Raw genomic sequence first — 27,090 nt, forward strand, 5'->3', positions numbered from 1 at the left:
AGGGGATCGGCCAGGAATCGGGAGCTTTGAGGGGCAATGTGCCCGCTTCACGAAATTCCCTGCAATATGAATGTGAAACGTAAAATTTGTAGAAAAATCCGTGGTGCGTGACACATGTTACTTGATCACATGTGAGGAAAACAGGTGCACACCAGCCGCGGAGATGCCTGATTCTAGGCTGGCGGTGGCATGTGTGTCATGAGCAACGCCCCGAAGGAGCACGGAGGTAGCCGAAGAATAAGAACGAAATCCTCGGAAGCCACAAGGGCCAATCCCACAGAACGTATATGATATGACTCGAAAGTGGAGGAGGACGGGGAGGAGGAAGAAAATGCATTTGTTAAAATGTCCCAACCATATAGTTTCGCTCGCTCTCCAGCCCACATTAAAGAGTTCTCTCTCTCTCTCGCTCGCTGAGCACCCCTTTCCTGGCCAATCCCTCTGAGTGGGTATGAGACATGTCTTCTGGCACCACCACTACCACCACCAGGCGGACCAGGCTACGCTCCTGGAACGAACCCCAGCTTTGTCGCACCCTGGGCAGGGCCTGACGTCGCCTCAGGCATATCGGCATGAGTTCGAGGTTGTGATCCTGGAGGGAGACCCGGCGGCAACGCACCGTCGGCGGTTCCGGTCTGCCGAACGAGATCCAGCTGGGATGCCAGGTAGAAACTGTCGGGTGGCGCACAATTCCCGACGGGTCCCTAGGCTATGCCCCCTGGGCTCTTGGTGGCTCCAGTTGCGCTCGCTACAAGGAATTGTCCACAGGACACGACGGTGAGCAACTGGGATATCAACGACTGTGACGTGAGCGTGCACCTCATCCGAGAACTCTTCCGTGAACGGTAACTGAGCGAACATTTTGTTTGGCTCACATTATAGTTAACTGTCTCCTTCCGTCGAATGCTATCCCTGTTAATTATATCTTTTTCTGCGTGAATCCCACCCGCGTGTTTGATTGACCTGATAGCGTGCCAGTCTGCCTGCTGCCGCAATTCGTACCATAAGACGAAGAAGCGAAAGCGGTGAAAGAGGCTGACGGCGTATCAGAAAAGAAGGCGTATGAAGTAATTTGCGCCCGAAGACCAAAACACGAAAGCGAAAAAAGCGATCATCATGTTGCCGTTCTAGTCAGTGACGCTTCACTGGTGCCGCCTTCTTTCCTTACGCCTTCTTCATGAAGCTCCGGACATCAATGCAAAACTTATAGCTGAATAATTTCACCTTGTGTCGGCTTCGCTCCGCCTTTATTTTAACATTTTCAATAAATGCCTACACATCATTCGTATATCTAGACTATAGGCCTTACTGAGTGATAAAGTGCTGGCATTTCTTTTGAGCCGATCCGGGATTGTTGAATGTAATCTAACGATGAATAAATACACGATGAATGCGTTCTAAGCAAGAAATCTTTGTCGTCAACGTAACTTGAAAGCTATAAGCAGTGTTGTCATGTTTCACAGACTGTTTTTTTCGTATTTCGTACACTATTTCGCCAGTTGTGATTTTGCAGACTATAACCTCAATACGCATCTGTATAAAACTTGATGCCAAGTTTCCTGCATTTGTGTATTTGAACAAAGAACATCGTGTATTAGAACAAAAAAAACATTGACAAACGCACGCAACAGTAAATTTTACTGCTTCATTTGGCAACATGATACAAAATGTCTCGGACTTCCGTCGAGAAAGCTAAAGACATAGGGCAATGCATGCGTGACTATGCATCGTGTGCGGGACACAATGTAGCGCGAATTTATTACGGCTGCTGCATGATTTTTTGGAGCTGCTCCCATACATACTTGGCGGAGAAGGAAGACACAGATAAGATCCAAATAAATGGACATGGCCATCGCAGCCGGGCCAGTCTTGCTGCACACCGCAGACGGTTGTCTTCATCACGGCTTTCTTGTAGTCGTCGGCTGTGGCAGCACCCTGTCGACAAACCACTATCCGTCTCCTCCGCTCGCATGACATCATTAGATGGCGGATCTCGCCGTCCCTAGTTAACCTTGACAGTGCCCCAAGCTTCTAAGGACACAACGTCTTTCTTCAGTTTTTCTATCCCAAACAACATGTGTTAGATCGCACCCCTTGCATCACTGCAGACATTGCCGCAGTGCCCATTTTCACTTCGAAGAGAAATGAATGAGTGATAGGTAGTCGGTGCCCGTGTCTTTCTGCTCGACAGGCGGCCAAGCCGAAGTGACGCCGGCCCCCACATAACCTGACATGCAGGCAGCATACAGCTTTTCGATGACAGCGTGGCGGAAGGGGGGCTTTGGGATGCTGCGACAACACGCGAGTTGTCGGGTGTTCATCCGATTTGTATTCAGCCACTCGCGGATATCGCCGCAGGCTGAGCTGTGGCCCCTGATCCGGTCGAGTAATCTTGTTGCACGTTCATGACAACTCGGATCGGACATGAAGCCCCGAGCATAAGGCTTCCCTAATTATCTTTTATACTTCCATGTCTTTTCCTTTTATTTTTTACCTGGAAATGGTTGTATTTTGCTTCTGTACCCCGGAGTAAACCATGCCGCGATGCCATGCGTCCGTCATTCGAAAGTCTGGCTATAGAAGATGAAAAAAAAATGAAGTGGGGAGACACGCTATCGGGATAAAAAGCAAAAAATGGGCATGCCAAAACTAATGGCAACGAAGTGGAAAAATTGAGCATGAGAAAAAAGCTGGGGCACAACATACTTGACTTACCTTATTTGTAGCCCACAACCCAGTCACTACCGCTGACTTTATATGTCCGGAAAACAAGTACTTTCATAGCCCACAGTAGAGGCTTGATACTCATCTGTAGTGCAGTCACTGTAGAGAAAAAAAATGATGCGCATATTTTTATAAAGCAGTGTTTCACGGCGCTGAAGGTAAGCGAGCCAGCGTGATGGTTTGAGTTAAATTGTGGATTGGAAACTTTGTCCATATTCAGCGCGACTGCTGCCGAAAGTTTATTGCTGAGGTTTTTTTTTCTCGGCGTGTGCATGTCGCCATGTGTAATCCCCTGAGTGTGCGTATTCGGTGCCTGATTGCTAGAGCACATATAACAAAAACAAACGGCTTTTACCAGTTCGAAACTTCTTGGAATGCAACCCAGGCTCTTGTGGTTCTGAATCGCGAATGATAACCACTCGATAATGAGTATTCGCTCGTATCAAGTTTAATTGTTTTTTTACTGAATTTATGTCGTCTCTTTCAAATTCTCCTGGAAAACATTTTCAAATTTTTCGAGATCACGTTCGAGAGAGCACTATCTTGTTTGCAGATTTAGGCGCATGTAAAAGATCCCCAAGTGGTCAAAATTAACCCGGAGCCCTCCACTACGGCGTGCCTCATCGCCTGTGTAGCGTCGGCGCGTTAAACCCCGCAGTCAATCAGTCAGTCATCAACAATCGGGATAGTGCGATTGCCAGGCGCCGACCGAAGCCACTGCCAAGAAATGTGACTGTGCTAGTGGGGCCTGTAGTTTTGTTTGATCGTATAGCTTGAATGATAACGTAGAATTAACACTCTAAAAGCTACGTTTTATTGTTTCATCTAATGGCCTTACTGCTCTCCTTCTATTGTCTCGCTGCTGACGTCATGTAACTCGAAATTTAAATCAATGCTGGTTTTGTTTCTCCGTTAAACAAACGGCTTTCGTGGCTGGAATAGAGCTGACGGATTTACCAAAGGCCAGTTCTTTCAAACTGAAGCGGGGCGTATTTTGTCTTCACGGACCTTTTAAACTTTTTTCCCTCGTTGCCCACATCGGGTAGTGCTTTACCCGGTCGCTGGATCACCCTCTTTATTCGAATTCCCTGACGCTGTTCGTTCGTGGTGTGGCCCGGAGTGAAAGACATTTGCCGGCATTCTTCAGAATTCGACTTAGACTCCCTCCTATTCTGTGTACTTTTTTCTTCTATGCGCACCGTTTTTCCCGTGGTTTCATTTCTCGGCTCCGCCTTCCATTCTTCCTCAAATATATTTTAGTTTGCTTCCTTCGTGTGTGGGCGCGTGTTTCGGTCTTGTATAGGTTTTGCAATTCTTCCATTCAGGCAAAACTTTGTTCTTTTTTGTCTTTTGTGTGTGACGGCCCCGTAAAGCGATCATCCGTGTTACTGGGATTTTGTTGAAAGCAGAGTCATGGTTTCCTTTTAATTGTTTTAATGCGTAGCACTCTTTGCCGAGGTACCCACAGCCAGGACCATGTAACGCCCTGCATTTCCGCAATCATGCAGATTTCCCGGAAGTTCCACCTTTAGTTGTTATAATTGCGTAAATGGAGATAATTGGTCGAACAGAATTTTGAAAACCTAGACAATTAGAAAAAGTACAAAAGAAATAGCGAAAACTGCAAACCGTGTAGCGCCCTGCAATTGCACAATAAGGCAGATTTCGATAAGGTTTCACCTTTATTCGTTATAATAGCGTAAATGGAAATGATTGGTCAAACAGAATTTTGAAAAACCAAGGAATAGGAAAAATAGGGAAGAAATAGCGAAAATGGCGAACCGTGTAACGCCCTACATTTCCACAAAGCGCAGATTTCGAGGAAGTTCCACCTTTAACGTTTTAATAGCGAAAGTGGAGATTATTGGGCCAACACAATTTTGAAAAAAGAGAGAAAAAATTACACCATCTTCCCGTAGGGGAACCCTGAGTAGTATGCGAAGCAGCCATGGGGTGGACTGCAGTTCCCATTAGTTTTCAGTTCGTCGTTTCCGTTGACGTTCAGCTTCGCGTGCCTTCGTTGTATCAGTAGCTTCTTGACGTAGTTTGAATGAGTGAAGGACATAAGGCGCGTTCGTAGCACATGCTCCCGTCTCGGTTTGTAGCGCAGTGGGATGAGCGCAACGTACCTCCCGTTGTGGCCAGAGAGTCGTGGGATCGAAACCGGGCGCCGCCTAACTATTTCTTTTTATAGTGGACTGCGCTGCCGTCAGCCCAAACGCTGACGGGGCTGAAGAGACGCGCATGCGCAGTAGAGTGCGGACGGCGGACAACGAGGGAGGGAGGGACACAGCCTCGAGCATGAGATGCTTCGCATCTAATATAAAAAATAAGGCACCCCTCTATCCAACGATGACGATGGTTGAACGCGAAGCTTTCTCGTGACGGATCATCGTCGTCTTTGCAAGGTGCGGTTCAGAATTTTCCTTCTAATATTGCACATCCATGCACCCCTCTCCAAATCCAAACCGCTTCGAACACGTCGAAATAAAGTGTAAAGCGAGGGTCCAAGGTTCGGTTCCGGCCACGTGAAGAGTTTTAGTGGCGAAACACCTTAATGGCTCGGGTTGTCTGCTTCTCCTGTCGTCGCCTCGTGTAGTCAGGGTACTAAAACACCGGGACACTCGTTTTCCGACGCCTCGCGGTATAACGGTAATAAGGAATCATTATCTACCAAAGTTTTCAGCATAAAGCGTGAAACAAAAGTGCGGCAAGCACTATTCCCGCATGGCGAAATCGCAGTAGAATCCGGACACACATTTACGGTCGCTTTTCTGCCAGAAACAGTGCTGTTGCTGAAGATCAGCTAGGGTGGGAGCTTCGTGGAACCCTACTGCACAAGTGTTATTCAAGAAATGTTCAGTTAACCAGCTCTATATTCCCCGGTAGAAATCAGGAAATCAGGTAGAAAACATTGATGTGACACAAAGGGTAAAGGAAGGGGGAATATAGAGCCGCGGGCGGCAGCCAAACCCTCCATATATTGCAATGGGCCGCACTGAGCGCGAACGAACAGCCTTTATAGAGAGAAAAGAGCCTCTAGGCCATCAGGACAAAAAGCGAGGGTGGAATAATTATGTGCAATCATATGCACAGTCGAACAGAGGCCGCCGCGCACGGCCCCAGAACTCACACTACTCTTCCGAGACCGCTTGTAGTACTTGTTACGGTGTACTTGTCTAGTAGTTGATAAACACAGGGTCGCGTAGAAGCTTCCTGGAAAGTAAGGGGGGAGGGGAATGGAATGGACCACACAGTCTAAAAAAGTCCCTGTGCCGTACCGTGCAACGCTTCGGCTGCATTTAAGGGGTGAAGCCCCTTAGGGGCTCAGGCTGTCGGCGTCTCCTGTCTTCATCGTCGTTTCGTGTAGTCACGCTACTAAAACAATGGGACACTCGTTTTTCAACGCCTCGCGCTAAAACGTAGCGCGTACTAAAAGAACGTTCCGGTACACTTGTTTTCCAACGCCTCGCGCTAGAACGTTTCATCTCCGCGGGCAAAAAAACGCGTGCTAAAAGAACAGACAGAGACACTCGTTTTCCAACGCCTCGCCCGAGAACGCTCCCCGCTTTGAAGAGACGAGACTTTTACACCTAAGCTGTATACCTCTAACTGAACTATAGGCACGATGTACGGCTTTGAAGCGCAGGAGCCACATCAACATCAGCAGCATTAAAGGGACCCTGCAACACTCTTTGAGCAGTGCAAGTAAACCTGCGCGACGTTTAGATTACACTGCCGGGAATACCTGAGCCAAATATTACACGTGCACGTGAAGCGGTGGGCGCGCAAATCGATGTGAAAGACACGGAAAAACCAACCGCTCTCTCTTCAGTTGTCCTCATTATGCATGGCCTAAGGGACGTCACATAGGTCACGGCTGCCCGATCGGCTGTCACTGGTCAACTTCGCTGCTAGATTCTCCCATTTCCGTCGTCGTCATCGCTGCGTACGACTATGCCTGAACCTGTAGGCACAGTTTTGCCATTTCTTTTGTGTTTTCAGTGCGCTCGGAGTTTGAGTGATGAGCTCAAGACTTCCCTTTCAACGCGACCACTCGACTACAAACGTTTATTGCTTCAAAAACGCCCCACCAGCCCGAGCGCGCACTTGCGAGCAGGCACCCATGCCTGCTTTTTTGTGGCACCAGACCGGAAATAGGCCCCTCCGCGTTGCGGAGAAAAGGAGAAAACTACCCGGCATGTGATATATCGAAGGCCGCCAAAGAGAACGCCGCGAGCCGCCCCCCTCTCAGGGAGAGAGCGCGCAGCTTTCGTCGCGTTGCCGGCGGTTGAGTTGAGAGGGAACGATTATGCGCGATTTCTCATCGCGCGTAGTTTCGTTAATTGTGAACGGATTTTCATAATTCTTGCGGAAGGGGATTTCTGGGACAATAGACTTTATCCCAAAATACATTACTAGTAGTCGATGGCAAGTGTTGCAGGGTCCCTTTAAGACGAGGGAGAAGAACCGAAGAAATACATTATGCATATTGACTGGGATTAGCTACGCGATTGCTGATCGTACATAATAAATGTACGGGTGCGTATAGTTGAAACAACACCGTGTTCTGTCTCCCGTTGCCCATTACCAGCGATTTTGGTGTGGGAAACAGCGGCGCACACTGCATGTTTCACCCCTCCCCAGGTTTCACGTTAGTGGAGATGGCCCGGAATTTTTTCTTTCCCTTTACCTGTTTTCGCGTTACAGACGCCATCAGTGAGAACACTAAAGCTTTGCTTTAAAATACTGGAAATGCAGGACCGTGCAACGCCCGGCATGTCCACAAGAATGCAGATTTTGCGGAAGTTATACCTTTAACCTTTATAATAGCGTAAATGGATATAATTGGTCGGACACAATTTTGAAAAACCAGAAAACAAGAAAAATATAATAAAACTAGCAAAAATAGCGAACCGTGTAACCCTCTGCATTTACCCAGTAATCCATATTTCGCGGCACTTCCACTTTTAATCTTTATAATAGCGTAAATTGAGATAATTGGTCGTACAGAATTTTGAAAAACCCCGAAATAAGAACGAATAAATAAAACCTTCATTCAACAACAGTTGCTGCTGTTAGGGCACCCGCCTGGTGGAGGGGATCCTCCACCCGGAATCCCCTGGCTCTGGCTGTCTGCGCGGGCCCTGTTCACCAGGGCAAACTGGTTCGTAGAGTCCTGGCTGGCCAACCACGCCGTCCACTGTTGAATGGAGGGATTGGAGATTGGTTGCAGACGTATTGTTTTCTGGTACTCGCATACCTGATGGTATAGGGATTGATCATAGGGTTTAACGCGCCGACGCAACGCAGGCGATGAGGCGCGCTGTAGTGGGGGGGTTCCGGATTAATTTCGACCACCTGGGGGTCTTTAACGTGCGCCGAAATCTCGAACACACGGGTGTTTTTGCTTTTCGCCTCCATCAGAAAAGCGACCGCCGCGGCCGGGAATGGAACCCGCGTCCTCGTGCTCAGCAGCACAACGCCTTAGCCACTGAGCCACCGCGGGTCTGATGGTATAGGGTACCGAGTGCTGCGCAGTAGTTACAGGTGGCTTGATATTCGGTCGGATATATGGCATGGAGGAGGGTGCGGTGCGGATAGGTGTTCTTGTGAAGGTGGTAGCTTCATCTCTTGTATGTTGCGGGTGTAGATGGGGGAACATTCGCCGTTGGTGTCGGTATTCGGCCGAGATGTCCGTGAAGCCCAGGTCAGGTTGTTGATTACATGCCAGGAGTGACGATTCTCCCGCGAGGGAAACGGCCCGGCGTATATAAGCGCTGGCAGCGGCGTGAGCCGCCTCGTTTCCCTCGTGGGATTCCTGACCAGGAACCCAGACTATTTAGACCTCGGGAGTGTTCAGGCTTGCTCGGAGAATATGAACTGCCGTGTTGGTAACGCGTCCTCGTAGATAATTTCTGCAAGCTGTCTGTGAGTGTGCGATCATGGTGATTGTGTCGTGGGCAGTAGTTATTGCATGGGCTATTGCGGCTTCTTCGGCAGTATCGATTGATGTGGTCTTGACCGTGGTGGACGTTATTTCCTGTCCTGTCCGTTGAATATACAGGCTACAAGGGCGGGAAGGTGCGGATAAGGAGATGCGTCCACACAGAACGTATTGTGGTGTTCGTTACATTTTGTGGACAGGGCACGTGATAGGGCAATTCTTCGGGCATTGTTGCAAGTTGGGTGCATATTTCGTGGTATTGGAGCCACAGGTATGCACTGGCCTATCTTCAAAGGTATACTTTCTTTGAGCGGTGGTACATTATAACCCAATCGTCGAAGAGTCGCGTGCCCCTAGGTGTTATCTTCATGCGCTAAAGTTGGGAAACGTGGTGCGCTTCCTGTAGTTCTTCCCAGCTGTTATGCACGCCTGATTGAGTAATTTTGATGTTGACTAAGGCGTTCTGCTGCGGAGCACAAGGACGCGGGTTCGGTTCCCGGCAGCGCCGGCCGCATTTTTGATGGAGGCGAAATGCAAAAACGCCCATGTGTACAAGATTTCTGCGCACGTTAAAGATCCCCAGGTGGTCAAAATTAATACTGAGCCCTCCACTACGGCGCGCCTCATCGCCTGCGTTGTTTCGGCGCGTTAAACACTACAATCAATCAATCAATCAATCAATCAATCAATCAATCAATCAATCAATCAATCAATCAATCAATCAATCAATCGATCGATCAATCAATCAATCAATCAATCAATCAATCAATCAATCAATCAATCATTCAATCGATCAATCAATCAATCAATCAATCAATCAATCAATCAATCAATCAATCAATCAATCAATCAATCAATCAATCAATCAATCAATCAATCTCACATGCCGAATTGTTTTGGTGTCCGCGCTTCTGTCGCGTGGTGGTGTAGCCCCGAGCTACCACAATGGGATGGCTAGGTTGCGCTCTCTCACCCTTCGAATGACGCTCCTCGCCGTTTTCTTTCTGCCGGCGCACGTCCGGGCTACAGCAGCGGCGTTCGGCGCTCTAGCCCAGCCGTGGCCGACGTTTCTGCGTTCGGGACGCTGCCTCCGCGAATTCTAGGTAACGGCAGGCAGAATCTCTGGTGTCACTCTTTGTAAAAGCCACATGTGTGAATTCAACTGACTTCGCATGGGTAATTGTTGTGGGTGTCGTTTACAGCATTGCTTTCCAGCCACCTTCACAGCGTGGATTGGAGGCAATTTTTTTTTCAATGAGTACCGATTTACGACTTTCTACGTAAAAGCCTGGCGTTTGGTCTAACGCCCAATATTTGAGCTTAATGTTAGGTGACATTACATTGCTCCAAACAACATGGCAAGCAAAGCCATGCTAATTCTACATCGAGCTGCGGGCATCGGTTAAAGGCGTTAGGTGTAAGAGCGTGACCTTGGGTCTAACGTTGGGCCATCGAATATCCACGCCACTAATTCTCGTCGAATATTCGCGCCGTCCCCGCCTCTTCCAGTGGCTGCGCTGGCAGTAAACAGGAATATATGCTCGCCATTGGAAATTAAGAGTTGCTTTCCCTCGCGCCCGTGGAATATTACATTCCGCGAATGGGGAACGACAGTGTTTTTTCCTGAATAAGCCACTTATTGAATACCTATTGAAAGATGAATTGTAAAAATTCAGCAAATACGGCAATCCGACCGAGCATAGCGGCCACCTTTAAGCCCGAACTGTCCAGTTCAGTAACCGACATGTGAACTGATTCATCCTGCACAGAGTTAACCCGAAAGCGCCAAGGAGTGCGAAAAGTGAAAAAAAAAAAAAATCAGAGAGCGATTTGAGACTGCTACGTTTGGGAATACGTCAAGCTTACACTTATTTCAAGCCAAGCCATGTTATGACTATGCTATACGCTATGACTAATGGATGTCTGTTGTAAATAGGTCATCTTCTGTTGAGACGACCTCTTTCGTCTGAGAGATACACTCATCACGTCCAAAATAAAATGTCAAATACCGTACGTATATATGAGTAAGGCTCAGGAGAATAAACTCAATACTCTTTTGCAGAAGGCCACGAAGATCGCTCTCGGCGTTCCTTTGTATTATAGCACCAAGCTGCTACTCGACACAGGTACCGTGAACACACTTTAACAAGGAGTATTGGCAGTCTACAGACACAACCAACTGGATCGGACACGAAAACCCCCGCAAGGCCAGTACATTCTACGCGTTGCGGGCTACAACCCTTTGCGAACCACTACCGGCGAACTTGCTATATTGCCACGAGAACTGTTGAACTTTATTCGAACAGCACCCATCCAGAGAAATATGGACAAGGAACGCAACCCAGCAGGAAGACTGATCTGGGCCAAATTGTATGCCAAAAAAACCACCAGAGACGGGCACCAGATTCACGTTTACAGCGGCGCGGCAGTGCAAGGCTGTAGCTATGGCACTGAATTCAGAAGCAGTTCAGGCCAGGAAGGGACAAGACATGGTAATGGCTATTCCGTCCAAGAAGCCGAAGCCACGGCAATAGCTCAGGCAGCCGCCTGCACTGCAACACCACACACTCTTACCAGCATGTACACTGGCAGCAAGAAAGCCTGCCCCCCTCTGATCCAAGGCTTCATTCCGAAACCTGCTTTGGAAGAACTTAAACACCTTAAAGGCACGATAAGGGTACACTGGGTAGCGGGACACACATGTTTGGCAGGAAGCGAAAGAGGAAACCTGATCGCCCGCGAGGCGCTTCTCTGGGCACCTGCCAACTGTGGCCAAACCGAACCGAACCGTTCGCGCCCCACCCCACATACGCCCCTATATGTACTATGTACTGCCTACCCTTATTAATATATATATATATATATATATATATATATATATATATATATATATATATATATATATATATATATATATATATATATATATATATATATATATGTGTGTGTTTGTGTGTGTGTGTGTGTGTGTGTGTAGCCCACAACGCTGAAGCGGATTCGCCTAGGATATGGTGCGCTACTTGTTATGAATGAGCTTGCTTGCTGAATACGGCTTCTCGCTGAGCGACTGGTCTCAGTTCATAAAAACGTTTAGCGCGAGAAATTCAACAGGCGAGTATACACAAATACAGGGGTCATGTGAGACGGGCCCGTCCAATTTTCTCTGCATTCAGTGTGTTTGCCGTGTTATTTAACTGGTTGAATTGTATCTTCACCCTTCAACTGGTTGAATTGTATCTTTGCCAACTGCCATTTCTTTCAGTTTGAGACTTTTATTAAGTATATGGTGGTTTTTTTTTTTTATGCACCCGGGGGGGGGGGGGGGGGGGAGAGGGGGCAGACATTGCCGCATGATCATTGGGTTTTACGACGAAAGAAGAATGTCGGCCAAGAAAAGAAGTCATTAGTTCTGCGCGATTGGCAACGTTGTTGCAGGCTGCTCGTAACCGCCATCAGCTTCTCAGCCAATTAAACAAGAAATGCATTACTCGCTGGCCCCAAGCCGTTTCCTTCACATCCCAGATAGAATGGTTTCGACAAAAAAAAAAAAAAAAAAGCTGGCCCCACCCACGTTTATGTATTGGACGGCAAGCCTGTTTAGAGAAATATAAAAAAGTACATGGATTACCCCACCTGTATAAAAGAGCACACATGGAGAGAGTGCAAAATAAGTGGAAAACATGTGCCACGTGTGGCTTACCTGGCTCGTTTGGACAAGACGACACCTGCATATAAAAAACGTTATTTGAGGAGCGCTGTAAGGGAACAAGGAAAAGGAAAAGGAAGTGTTTAGTGCGTACAGCCGGGGAATGGTTTCTTGTGATGTGCAAGCTCTTCCTCCAGGACATCATTACCGCTGCCGCATCAATTTCTAATTATCTCAAATAAGATTTGAAAAGGATAGCAGATGTGTATCCCCTTTACGGCATTCGTGGCTACTATGGCCCCCCGGGCATTTCTTCCGCATTTTAAGAACGTCATTCTGCTGTTGCTGTCGATTCCTGGGCTTAAGATGTGTGGACGTTCTGCGAATTATCCATTGCGTGTAAGTTTTACGTTGTGTACTACATAAAGTTCGCCCTTCTTGTCGTTCGTTCTTGCATATCCCGGAATCTTTCTGGAAGACTCTACTTTGTACGTTGCCAGAAAATTTGATGAAGGCTGCTTCGGTTTTGGTAAAAGGTTTCTCTGTTGGATGTTGCAAGGAAAAAAAATATTCTTTTTTCATCTGATGTTACTTAGTTCTGTCATGCTTTCCATGTACTTTTTGGTATCACCTCTGTTGTGTGAAGTGGACGCTTACTTCTGCTTCCGCACTCCTCTCCTTCATGACGTTTGCTGTTTTGGTTTCGAATGCCTTGTGTGTGCTTGTAGCTCGATTTGATTGAAAAGTAAAAGCCACGTTGTTTCCAACACCACAATGTCTAGAACTAACACGTAAATTAAATTCAAATTTATAACACTATTTCCCCTCACTTCACATCTTTGTGTCAGCAAAAAATTGGCCCCGCATCTGCTGCCGTTGCTGCAAATTTCGTCGAAAGACAGTAGTCGTTTGCCGCCCCTGCCACGTAACTGCCTCTCGTGTCTCATCCGCTCACCTCTCCCGCTATTCGCTTCCTGTCTCGGTCCACCCATTGGAGGCTTGTGGAGTTAATTTTGACGACCTGTCGGAACTGTTGGGGCTTGGCGCAGGAGCCACGAGCGCGCAGCTGGGGCGCCATCCATGCTTGCATTTGGTGTCAAAACATTGCTTTCAAAGCGTTATTTTTTAAAATTGGTCTGGAAAGTATCTAGCATACGTTTATGTTTAATAATACAACACTGGAAACCTTAGTCCTGTATTAATGTTCTTCGTCAAATAAGCCTAATATTATCTTTTTGCTGAGCAACTTCGACAGAAATGTAGCATAATTCTAGATTTGTTAGAACGAAAATGTTTTGCCCAAATTGTGAAAACACCAATATAAACGTCTCACTCTAGAATTAATGTGAAATTTTTGCTGGGCGGCTAAACCGAGGAAGAGACAAACATGCATACATGCAGACAGACCAAGTATTGGCGTTTGAGGAGCCCAAGAAAGACTATCGACTTTAAAAATTAATCCAAGTGCATCAAAATTCCAGCAGCTGCATTGCGCTGTTAGGTGCCCGTTTCAATATATTAACACTTCGACATTAACGTTGTTACTCCATAAAGTAAGGAACAAGCAAGTAAATCTTCGTTCCGAGTTAAAAATTCTATTTGTGTCGTTCGGCGCAATATAGCATGGTTTGGGTTTTTCTTGTCTTAATGGCTTGGGAGCTTTTTCCCTACTTAACTCTTCGGATAGAGCGGAGGAAGTATACACTTGTATATATACGGTTGGAGAGCGCGAGAAAGTCGAGTCCAAGAATGGAAGCAATGGGGTTGGTGTCTAGAAGACAGCGGACGAGCCTTCCTCACTTCGTTTCCAGCTTTTCCAAGTTAGGCTTCCATAAGCTGCAGGCCATGTCGAGCGCTCGTTAGTTGGATTTACGGCCACAGGGGGGCGCCGCATATTGAAGAGCCTACGTTGAGAGCCTCCTCCTTAGTCGGTGCTGCGGGAGCCTCGTCGGCCGAGATGAGCGTCATTACGGAAGCGCGAGCTGCACACCGCGCCTTCGCGAGGGACTTGGCGACGCGGCCCTGAATGTGGCGGTCTCCGTCGTTCCGCCTTCCAACCACCGTGGAACGCGCACGCGCCACTGCGAAGCCCCGCTCTCAGTGTTTACTTAGAGCGAGCACTTTCGCGGGACAAAGTGTGTGCCCGGAGCCTCGGCGTGCGTTGACAGACTGGGAGGACCTTCCGATGCTCTTGAATGGAGGCGCGTTATCTCCGCTGTTCTTCGCGAGCGCTTGTGCGCCTCCGCGGGCCTGGGTGCGTGCGTTCAGGAGGCGTGTGCTCGGGTCAACGTTTATTCTAAGGCAAAGAAAGGAGGGTGAAGAGATAAGTCAGAAAGTTTGGTCCTTGCATTAGCACTGCCAGCTCTACTGTAGAGGTACGACCAGACAGCCCTACATGCCAGATAGCGTTCAAAACCGGTAAACCTATTTTGGCTTCCTCATAAGCGAAAACATTTCGTCGGAAACAAGTCTTTATTTCGTCCTTCGATGCCTGTCACTTTTCTGCAGTACGACTAATATGCAACCTCAGGGTAAACCAAACAAAACTCCGGTTGCGTACGTTTCTATGACGCCGGAAATGTCAGAACGCAACAGTTGTTACTGCGCGTCAGAAAGCTTGGCGGTAGTTTCTTGTTATGACCAAATGGCCGCAGTAAATGGTTGGACGAGGATCACTGCTTAGGCAGGACACCTACCATAATTCGGTTGTGCTTTGGCAGGACGTCGAATTACCTAGATATTCGTGGTACCTTATCCTGATTACTTACAGCTACCAGCATCTGTATGGCCATGAGCCGACACCAAAACAACATTGCCTTAAATTAACTTGTCTGGCCACACTAAACACAAAACGCGAACCGTCTGAGCTGAGAAGTGGTCTTGCGGTCATCGGCATGGAACTGCTTCCTCCCAAAATGCCAAAAGAGGCCAACTCCATGGGACAAGTTCCGTGTTTTATTAAATGTGCATCCCGTACTGCAAACTAACGATGACATTTTTGTGCGCAGACCTATTTGTACCTTGCATGGGGAAAAAGAAGGAGGTACCAATAAAAAAGGGATGGGCTGTTGGGTAAACTCGCGTTGTAGTTTCGAGCGACCTTCGATATATATCTTTAAAAACCACGCAAAGCATAGAAGTACAGAAGACGGGGAGCATGCCGCAAGAATCAGTATTTCCTGGCAATTGATGCTTGACAAAGCTGTTGAAGAATTTGTAGTAAAATAAGGCGCACTCTCGACGAAGGCCAGCTAAATTACGAGCAGCGGTCTCACTCCCTGCCTGGGGAGCACGCACGCTGTTGACGATGCTACGCTCATAGCCGCCCATTCTACGCCCACAACCAAATGTAGAAATTCCTGAACTTCACTGGTTCTTGGCCGCTTTTTGAAGACCTCGTTTGCGGTGACAATGCAAGTGAACTTGTATCGCCGCAACCCTAAAGAACAAAATGTAGGAAGATAAATTTACGAGTACGGTGGATAAAATCGAATTTGAGGAGCTGTCGAAACTTATCAACTAGAAAAGCTCATGACATTCGTGCCTACAATATGAGAGTGATTGAGGAAACTATGAAGAGAGGAGGATGCTTAAAAGCAATGAGAAGCTAGCTATTACCGAAGAGAGAATGTACGAACGATTCTATACCAGGCCGTACGATAGCAACGTTAGGGCTGGGGACACTACTAAGCCTAGAAGCTTAGCTTTTGAACTCCTGCTAAAACCTGAAAGAAACGTAGAAAAGGGCATAAAACGAGTAGAGGCTGTACCTGACGACCGCATAACCGTGGATCACTTAAATGACGATGAAGATGTTCTGCTAGAAAACGTGATAAAGTATACAGCATCCGTAACATGTCAGAGTGCCCAGAGCCTGGAAAACACCAACATAATTCTGATCCGCAAAAAGGGAGATACAAAAGATCTTAAGAATTACAGACTCATCAGCCTTCTCCAGGTTGTATATACCTGTTTGCCAAGGTAATAGTTACCCGCATAAGCAATAGCCTAGATTTTCAGCAAATGAGAGACAGGCCGGGTTTAGAAAAGTATACTCATCGGGGACCAATCCCATCTCATCAATAAAAAAATATAAAAATACGTAGTGTAGAATAAATCCATTTACATGGCATTTGTAGGCTACGAAAAAGTGTTTTATTCAGTAGCACCGCAGCACCAGGGAATAGAGGAGGCTTACAGAAGACTCATGGATGACATCTATGAGGAATATGGGGCCAGGATAAAACATCCTCTCAAAAGCCAGATGTTCCTGGTCAGCAAAAGAGTAATACAGGGAGATACCCACCCGCCAAAACTGTTCACAGAATGTCTGGACGGGGTAATCAGGGAGTTTGATTGGGAGAAGGCAGGGTTACGGATAAACAAAAAATACTTGTGCTATGAGAGAGAGAGAGAGAGAGAGAGAGAGAGAGAGAGAGAGAGAGAGAGAGAGAGAGAGAGAGAGAGAGAGAGAGAGAGAGAGAGAGAGAGAGAGAGAGAAAGAATTTCTTTAATGAGCATAAGATGCGCGGTGGCCCCTTCTTTCAGGAATCCGTGAGCCGTCTTGGCTAGACTTGAATTCCAAGCTCAGTTTAATCGTTCGAAATAATTTTTATGCCTATTCCAAAACTGTAAAAAGTAAATATCAGTGGCTTTCCAAAAATACCTCATTACTTTAAACTTCACCGCTTGGTATGTGTTTTGAAGTGATTTTTCACACAACGCTGCTGACGTGCAAAAAAAAATGAAAGCCAGCTTGCACAACCATGCAAGCCTGATGTCACAGCAGAGCTGTGTAGCGTCACTAAGCTAAACTCGACGAGTGCGATATAAGTCCGTGAGTACCATTTACCCTCTGTATAGATATGGCGCTCGTCGGCACAAGACCAAATCAAACCCAAAATATATAAGGGCTTTATTTGTGCAGTGCCCGCTTCAGTTTTCACATACTTCATCGTCCGCCACCACAATTCTTCTTCGAGCGCTCCGTCCCCGTTGAAGACCTGCACCACTCCTTCTCCTTCTTCCTCTTCTTCTTCTTCTTATGGGTGACTGTATTCTCACCTGGTCGCGTGGCGCGCTTCTTGATAACCCGTTTCTTGCTTGGGCGTCAGGATATTTTTTGCTCGCCCCATTGCCCATGTGCGCAGATAGTCGGAGGAAGTTCTGCCGTGCCGTGGCCGCGGTGGTTCCGAGTTTTATGAGCGTAGGTGGTTGCCGCGAGCAACGCGGAGCGAGTGACGTCAGGAGTAGACGAGAGTCGTTTTGTCGGCGATGCTGTTTGATCAATCGCTTGGGATTATATGCTCTTTCATCATTCAAAAGCTTTAGTTTCTAAATTACAGTGTGGTGTAGCAGACGCATTAGCCCTCCTTACGCCCGATTCCTGGCCAATGCTCCATGTGGGCACGTGCACCCGGGCGCTCTCGCAAGAGGCACGCTCACGTGCGCTTGGCATTTTCTTGGCATTTTTTTTCATTGACGACACAACCAGAGAAAGAGAGAACGCCTTTAATGAAAGCTGAAGAGGTCAGCCCTACTGACGGTAGGGCTTGCTACTCGAGATGGGGTGAATACAGTGAGGTGACAGCGAAAAATAGAGAGAAAAAGAAAAGGGGGCCATGCAGAGAAAATACAAGTTTGTTTTATTCGAAATATATCGTGTTTTAGAGTGCCCCCAGCACTCGACCGGCAGCAAACGGTGCCGTATTCACTGAGAAGTTAATCAATTTAGGCTAAGATGTTGATTCTCCCGCAAAATCGTGTGTTTTCGCAACGTCTCCCATAAAGTCACAGGGTCGATATTCAAGCGAACTTCCAGTGCGTCATTAGGCTCTGCAGCCTTGCTTACTGCCAGTGCTCCCAGACGGCGCTACGATACTGAGCCGCGGGCCATTGTCCGCCCTTGCCTTGTTTTTGACTGTGTTTGCACCTGGCTTGTTTTTGTTACGTTAGAAAGTAATCGTTTCGTGAAACATCGCGTATGCTCGACAAACAGGGTCACAAAACACAACGTTGCTTACGCCAATCGGCCAGTGTTGCGCAAGACAACTCCAACGCGGCGGACTGCTGTGCAGCTAAAACAAGCATAGTGCGCCCAATAACAACAGCAGGACGCATCGGTACTTCTATGTTTACGTGTATTTGTTTACCACTTACATTGTTTACCACACCATTCTTACTGCTGTAAAGCTCGTTTAGCAAGCTTCTAAGCTCTGCCTAATTTGCGTTTGCTTTTGCCAGCCACAGCCAATCGCACAGCTGGGCATATGACATCATGGGTTCTGTTGCGGGAAATGAGCTAGTGGGCCACATGACCATTCCCTTGTTTCCTAATTATATAACTTATTTCAGCGAAGTGTGCGTTAAAAGGGGTATCAGTATGGTTCTAACGAGGCAATCTTTCGACTGAACCAAACTTGTGTTTTGTCTGCATGGGCCCTTTAAACAACTCTGCCGCTAAAAAAACTCTAACACACGTACGCCCGACTCTAAATAAAAGAACGACAACTTTGGGGTACGTTAGCAAAAGGGGCCGCTACTTCTGTGTAGAACACACAAAGTAGTCATTCCGTCGAAAGAGCCACGACTGAGTTAGCGACCGTTACTGTCTACACGCTCTGATTTTGCAAATAAATTTCACGGTTACGCATGTCCATAATTAAGGATACACTGAATTATTTTTGTTCTTGTCTGGGCGTGCGTCATAGGCTCATAGCCCATGTGTAGCTTCTGTGCGTTAAAGCCCTATAAAGAAATTTTCAACCTCTTCTTTGGCGCTGTACGCACCGGTTATACCATCAACTATCACATCTAACAACGGCATGTACTAGGTGAGTTGAGGAACAGTAACCGGTCTTGGATTCTCCTCGTAGTTAAAACATGTCACGAAACTCGCATTTCTTCGTGATAATATTGGTCACGCATGTTGTTCCATCGTCTTGACATTTCATTTAGTCTTTTGGAAAATTTGGAAAACGATGGGGTCGCAATCTGTCGAGAAGACAACAAACTAAGGCTAGGGAGATTCCCGTTTGATAAGAGGCGGCATCATGCTATTTCTTTTAAAATAAGTGTTGGTAACTCTCTCCAAGCAGGGAGGGGGGGAGGGGATAAGAGGGGGCTACTGAATGAAAAAGAGTGAAAAAGAGTTACGCGCAGTGTAAGAGTAGCCTTAGTGGTAAAATGACGGAGATTTTGTTTTGAGATACCTGCATGCAACCACGACTTACAACCGCTTTGTTGAACCCTGCCCTTTCCATGGAAGCACAGGTGTCTGAAGGTCTGGATCCAGACAGAACCTTCGAATGGGTTCGCATCTTTACTGTGAGCGAACTGTTGATCGGAAACGGGTTATACTCGGCACGGGTATAAAGTAGTTGTATTGAAAAACGTTAACCATACTTTGTAAAAAGCAGATGTACCAGAACAGGAATTACCGTCATTTGAATACCCTATTCGTACACTGGAAGCCAGTGCATTAGAATAGATAACAGTGCGGACTGGTTCACGACCTCAAAACGAATTCACCAATAATTAAAAAAAATGCCCACTTGAATTCCTTATAGAACTGTCTTTACAAGAAAACGCAGTATGAAATTTTATAGCGAAAAAGAACTAACCAAAGCACCAAACTGGAAATGAAAACACACAGCCAAACCGCACTCGTGATTATGTATATAGACGCGGTCATTTCAACACGGTTTCGCTGCGTTAGAATGCAGCTCTGTCGGAACTGTGGAGGGAAAGTGAACAGCACACTTTATTCGCACCGAAGACGGCCGCAGATCGAACATAGCCACGGCACAGGTAGTCTTTTCGGGTTACCTATGGTTCATGACCCAACCTTGATGTAAATTCCACGAGGAGCTTCACGAGCAGCCATCGCGGTGTGAACTTTTCCTTTTGTATTGTTGCCACATAAACACACAGTGACCTCTAATTTTCCCGAGTACATAAATCTAACGGGTAATCACTACAACGATAAAGCAACAATTACGGTTCAGTTTAATACTAGCGTCCGCATTTTCTGACCTATGATATCCTTGTTGAGACTCCATGCATGCACATGTCAAGGTCTGCCAAAGAATTTGCATACACACAGCGGACGTTCGTATACTCGCCAATCGCCCCCGGGACGCACAACTTTTAGACTAGTGCAGTACTGTCAACAAAACAACACGAACAGGATTGAGTTCCTGTACACAACTGAATAGTTGTAACAATGGAAAGTCGCTGCTGCAGAGGGGCGCAGTGCGAGGAGCGCTGACTGAGTTGTATCTAATAATGTCGCATCGTTTAATTTCCGGAAGTTTTACGTGCCATCGCTTCACATCCTCTCGTCTTCCATCGGACGACGGGCTGCGCCGAGCAGCGTTCCCAATTCGATACTCGCGCTGTCGCCTGCAGCTGGCGCAGTGGCGGACGCCTAATTGGCGGCCGCGACAGCCAGAAGCCGAAATCTCGTGCGTGGCTGGCTGGCCAACGCTGGCACCGGTGCGCTTGTGAGGTCCAAACTTTCCGTCAGACCAAGTGGATCCAAAGCACAACTCCCCTCGAGCATGTGTTCGGTGCCGCTCCGCCACGCGAAACTTCAACCCCGCTAATTTGGCGCAGTTCAACGCACGCTTGAAGTTGTTGGCCGGAGCCTGGTCTCTGCCGCGCGCAAACTCTCAATAATTCGCAGGTAAGGCCTCTGCGGCTTTCGGGCCTTGCTTGCAGTGGGCGAAAAAAAGGGAATACGAGTCAATGTAATGCACTCGTGCACCAGCAGAACAAAGTGCTCTCTGTATTTTCACTACCTGTAGTTTGAAGCTTTTGAAGCACAAATCTAATCAGGTGGAATAGCAAAAATACAAGCACCAATACATGGAAACCTTGTTTTATAGTTCGCGTTTTGTATTTCTAAATATTATTTCACACATAAGCGCACTATCAGCGGCGAGCGCGACCACGGGCGGCGCTGCGATGCGCGTCTCTGTGACGTCGGCTTAGGCATTCTCGCATTCGTCGTCTGCTTCACTCGGGCATCTATCCTTGCCGTTTCTTTGCGCTCGGTTGACGTTTGATGTTTGTCCGCACCACATTTTGAGTGTGCGTAACTTGTTATCATAATAAATGACTTCAAATCACATAAACTAGCTCAATTCAGGCTTAAAACGCAGACAGACGAGACACAAGAAGAGGACGACACGGCAATCTTTCTTCTTGTGTGTCGTCTGTCTGGGCTCAAAACATGAATCAAATCTAACTAACTCGGCTTTCCGTTCTACACTAGCTCAAGGAGTGATTTAATACACGTTTTTTGATACCGCTCGGGAAGAAACATTGCCGGCGTTGCAAGCTTGCGAAACCGGTCCTTGCGAAGCCGGCCCTGTGCGCAGCGCGAAAAGTCGGAGCTTGGCGTCAGCTTCGGTATCCGGCAATCTTTCGAATAAAGGGAACATCCAGCTGCTAATAACCAACAACCGCGAAAATGCAAGACGTAAATAATACTCAGGCCTTAGGTGTTCTAGGCTTTGGCTGAAGGCATTACGATGCTCGGTAATCCTATGCAAGGAGATCGTAAAACAGTTTTTGTAACCTTGCCGAACGCTCGAAAATATTTTACCACATCAATTTACGTTGCCGTGCAATGACAGTATGGCGACGTGCACTATGGGCCGCAAAAATGGTAGGCTGAGTTCCAATAACCTACTGTTTGCATAGGGGCCGGCTGTTTTTATACCAGGCTTCTAACCACTATGGAGGTTTATTGAGAAAAACCTGTTCGCAATCGAACACGAAACCAATAACGGGGTTGGTTCAAGCTCGGAAGCGGTGCTCGCAATCGAACACGCTACCAGTAACATAGTCGGTTCAGGATCGGGGTCTGGGCTCGTATACAGGGCATGGCGCCATAACCGCTTCATCCACAACGCAATCATGGTGTCAACCTCGTCGGATATTTGTAGTAAATAATATAGACATAGGAATAGTACAGCCATTTTTATTACTGATATTACGTCCTTCTAAAAAGTCAGTCCGAGAGCTGCTAGTACTAGTCAGTTTCCATTATATATACAGGTGCGCCGCCATAACATGTTTCCTCAGCGTACTCGTTTTCATTTAATACAAAAGCGATCTTATTCTTCACACATACCGGACACACGCACACACGCGCGTGCACGCACGCTAATCACGCATACGGTAAAAGTACAGTAACACTTTACTTGTTCAGACCTGGTGGAATATTTACGGTGCATTTCCCACAGCCACATCTGCCTCACATTAAAATATGCGCTATAGTAAAACTGCACTCAAGAGAGCAAGAGTAATTTTCTTCAATTCATAGAACATCATTCCGAATTGGCCAGGATTTGTTCTTTACGCCTGCAGGGGCTGGAAAACAATAAAGAGCATCTTGGACATATTCATCCGTTTCGATACTTTCCATACTGGAAACCGGCACGTATACTATTTATTGCGTTCGTTAGCGAGCCTTAAACACTGTAATCATGTCACAACCGTTCCAGTTGAGAGTCAGTTTGTTATAATAACAATTTATGGCTACGATAAAAATTTGGGGCACAAAAACCGCCTACGAGTACTCTGGACAACGTTGTCTGCGCCGTGTCGCAGTGGCGTAGCACAATCCTTCCCATTGTGTTTGCATGTGAATAAACGACGCACGCTGCGGATATTCACCTTCTTGACGCAGCCATAAGGAAAGCCAATTTGTCAAGAAGGGAATGTAGTATGTCCATGGCTTCCGCGATCAGCTGCCAGCAACGGAGCGGCGGCAGCTGATCGCGGAGGTCTTCGTGTGCCATACAGCCTGAAGAAAATATCCACACGAACGTTGTGAGCCTCCGGAACATCCCCAAACCTCCTATTAAAACGTTTGTGGCGGTGAAGAAAAATAAAGCGTTGTGCACAGAAAAAAAAATAATTCATCGGATACAAATGAACGCCAACGAAAGAAATTGAACACAGCTGTTTTATTTCCTGCAGTGGGCTGCGGGTGTTGGTGCCGGCTACTTGGTGCGCAGAATTACAGGCTGTTGATTCTTCATAAGAGGATCTGAGCATTGAATCCCGCAGATAAGCTAGAAAGGACGAGTTACACATGATATTTTGATCGATGCTCCTAATAAAGTTGTTCTCTCTGTCCTCATGTGCTGCAAGCTTGTGCGGGATACAGCTTGATATTATTCAGAGGTGTCCGAAGCTGGCAAAACAACTGAAATACTGGAAATACGCTTTTTAATGCCCTAAAGCATCAAAACGGGTTATTGATAGCATAGGCACTGCTGCCTCTCGCAAGCGCAGTGTCGCAGACGACAGCGGCGCGAGTCCCAAAGCTGATGTCAGGAGTACGGGGGCGCCACTCAAACATCGCACCGGCGGCATAGCCTGACAGGTGCCTTCTGGAAACTTATGTGACCATGTCACCATCGTTAGCTGAAAAAAGAAGACAATGAAAATGAAAAGTGCCCCAGGGGCATTTGAGACCAAACACAGCGGCATACGCGATCAAAGTGAGTCATTGGGAAGTGGAATGACGGGCACTGCCATTGCCTCACTTGGAGAATATTTGGGAAGGGGACACAGGAAATTGTGCCTGATGATACCAGCTTTGCACAGGTATTCTGCGTATAGAAAAGGGAAGGGGAAGAAACAGCATGGATAAAAGCTTAGTGGCATCAAGATGGGGGAGAAATGAAAAGAAAGTGGCTATACACAAAACATGCCTATACGTATGCAGTTCGGGAAAAATAGTTCATCAACACGGGCCTCAACTACAGTCTCTCTGCCAGGCCACTTTTTCGTAGAAATGTCAGCACTGCCTTAAATGCCTCGTGAATACGCGGCGCGTCTGGTCATGGACCGAGCAGTGCTTCTTCAGGCACGACCAGACAGTCCGAACGTACCAATGATCTGGTTAATTGTTCTCGAGGATGTGGGTTGTGCGCACAGTTGCAGATAGCATGCGGAAGAGTCTCTTGTACACGGCATGTTTCACACTTGAGCTCACTCGCAACGCCGTTGAGATGCTGCTAATGACGGGCCAAGGCTACGCCGAGCCGTAGTCGGTGAAGCGGCGTCGCGTGGTTTAGCTGAATACAAGGAGGCAACCAAGACTTCAATCCGGGTAAAGCCTGTGTAGTCTTCTACGACGGTTACCAGTGGCTCGTCGTGACAAGCCAGAGAATAGTAGACAGAAGAGCGGTCGTGTCTGGCCCTGCAAAAGGCAGACGTACATCTGTTTGCAGAAACCTTCTTTACCTACACGTCGGCCCAGTCATCACCAACCGCAATAGCCTGGTACCCAGTGAATGGTAAGGACATGTCCTTGTTGCAGTGCAAAGGAGCATAATTTCATTACTTTCCCAGCAAGTTCACAATAAGGTCGTTGCATCATCTATGCACATCAATGCAGCCGTACGGCTACAAAGGAAAGCTATACAGCTTTCTCAGAAAGTGCGCAGTTGAATAAAAATTCGTCCTTGTCCACGATTCGAACCTGGGGCCACCGCTTAACCGGAGCAGTCGCTCTACCAGCTGAGCTAACCAGGAGGGTAGCCGTTTGTAGCGCGAGAGCGAATTGACCAACAACTCGAAGTGAAGTACAGGTGTTAATCGACCGGATTTGGGGGAAATACCCAAGGTTGATTACGTTTCTTCGAAGGAGCTACCCTTCTGGTTAGCTCAGTTGGTAGAGCGACTGCTCCGGTTAAGCGATGGTCCCGGTTTCTAATCCTGAACCAGGACAAATTTTTCTTCAACTGCAAAGTTTCTAAGAAAGCTGTAGAGCTTTCCTTTGTAGCCGTACGGCGGCATTGAGGTGGATGTCAAACTTCGAATAAACTTACTCCTCCTTGCGGATTTCCTCTAAATCTGGCCGATTAAGACCTGGAATGCTGCCTTTGCATCACTGAACAGGGCTCAGGCTTGAGGTCGTCAATGGGAGACCAACCAAAGCGCCTCCCGGATGGCTACCAGCTGAGTAGCAGTGGAGGTTGTCTTGTGGTCTAGTGTGAAGCCTCGGGTAACGCAGAGGCTTAAAATTACCACAGCCGCGATTGAGCTGTATTCAGTCACTGAGCCATGTTTATATAAATGTGCAGTTCTAGCGAATGTGTCTGACAAGAACGCTAGAGTCAATAGTTTGAGGGCCACTGATTGCAAATAAGGCTTCTATAATTGCAGGGATGGAATGGCGGATCGATGGTTTTAATAGTACCCACAAAGGATTCTGTGAAAGCACCGTTTCGGCGAAACGTGAAGGAATTTATGTTGGTGACGTAAAATGGCTCTCCGGCAACTACTTCTCGGGCACGTTGTCGGAGGAGCCAATAATGGGTGGTATTCATGCCTTGTGAGACATCTAAGGTAGAATCAACTGTGTCTGCACAAAAGTGCGTACATCGGAAGATCCCGTTCCTCAGCAATCGTGCCAACAGTAGAGGTACATGGGGTAGGTTCAAGCATATTCTTAGGGCTTTTGATGACAAACTCTATAATGTGCGTCGGGAAGAAACTCGCTAATTCGATATGACTGGTAGGCTGTAACGAAGATAAGGGAACACGTGAACAATCAAGTGTCCAAGCTTAGTAATGCAAAAGTTGTAAACATTGACTTTGCGTTCGCGACCTATGCTCATTTAACTGACATACTGATATAAAACATGTTTACCTGTCCCTTAGTTACTAATCAGAACGTAGTTGTGATAGCTGATAGGTGAAGGGATAACGGAAGTGTCGGGAGATTATGTTCCATCGAGTTCCTGACCTCCAGGCAACAGGGGAGAGAGAGAAGAGAAAACACTTGTTCAGCAGTCCAGAAGGGTTAAGCTCAAAATACATGGGTGGGGCCCTCCGTCCAGGGTTTCAATATCCTTCGCTTTTCTCTAGGCCCTAAGGGTCAGGTCCCCCTAGATCCCTGGGTCGGAGCTGGCCAGAGCTGCCTCCCAGAGCACAAATTGATGGGCGTTATTGCCTGCTGAGGGCCATACGTAGCGACAACCCCCATGTAGCGTGGTAAAGGCTAGAGGGCCTTCCACATATCTTCCAGTTTGACCATGTTGTTGTGTATACGTTATGGCTAGCCGTGTCTTGCTAGGAAATGCGTTTGTCTGTAGTTGTCTGATTGTTTGGGCTTCTACAGCCACGAGGCTCATGTCCGGTGTGAAGTACTTGGCGCGTAGCTATCGCTGAGTCTTCAATCGCTCTCCAAAACCGGACGGGATGGGTTGAAAGGAGTCAGAATCCCCTGCTGCGTGGTTGGTAAGATCGCGCACAGCCAGGTCCGCCCTGTCGTTACCCTCCACTCCCTCTGTTAAATCTCCCGCTGGGTACGCCCGGTTGTCATCATCATAATCATCATCATCATCATGAAAATTTACCGCGAGATCAAATCTGTCAGCCACATTTTGGGCAGCCATGGCTCCGGCCTTGCTTTCGTCGTTCTTCCGTTCCATTTTTTTGAGTATTTGAGTATTTGATTTTTATTTCTTGCCAAAACCATGGGGAGTCTGAGACTAAATGCGGACGTGGCCTGACAGGGCCCTTAGCCACCCGATTCACAGCGTACATAATAACACGTCTGTTCCCAAATTTAACCATAATAGCACAATCGTAATAGAGAAATAGCACAAAGCAAAGTTATTACTACATTTCCTATGTATTATACAAAGCATAGGTCTAAAATTCACAGAAGGATCACAGTGTACACATAAACGCAATAATTCGTACGCATGAAGTTTCATCACTTACACTAATATGTCACAAT

General features: G+C 47.2%; 1 protein-coding gene across 1 annotated transcript in view; it reads left to right on the plus strand.

The window, feature by feature from the left end:
- The first annotated feature begins 451 nt into the window (after positions 1 to 451).
- The window catches only part of LOC144155666 (uncharacterized), a 101,482-nt gene continuing 74,843 nt past the window's right edge, over positions 452 to 27,090 (plus strand). Inside the window, exons 1-2 of the mRNA XM_077687259.1 lie at positions 452 to 665; positions 740 to 845. Coding sequence (XP_077543385.1) covers positions 452 to 665; positions 740 to 845 — 320 coding nt within the window. The remainder of the gene's footprint in view (positions 666 to 739; positions 846 to 27,090) is intronic.

The sequence above is a fragment of the Haemaphysalis longicornis genome, unplaced genomic scaffold, assembly GCF_048455015.1.
Source record: "Haemaphysalis longicornis isolate Haplotype H1 unplaced genomic scaffold, Haemaphysalis longicornis Haplotype H1 scaffold_1, whole genome shotgun sequence".
NCBI classification, from domain to species: domain Eukaryota; kingdom Metazoa; phylum Arthropoda; class Arachnida; order Ixodida; family Ixodidae; genus Haemaphysalis; species Haemaphysalis longicornis.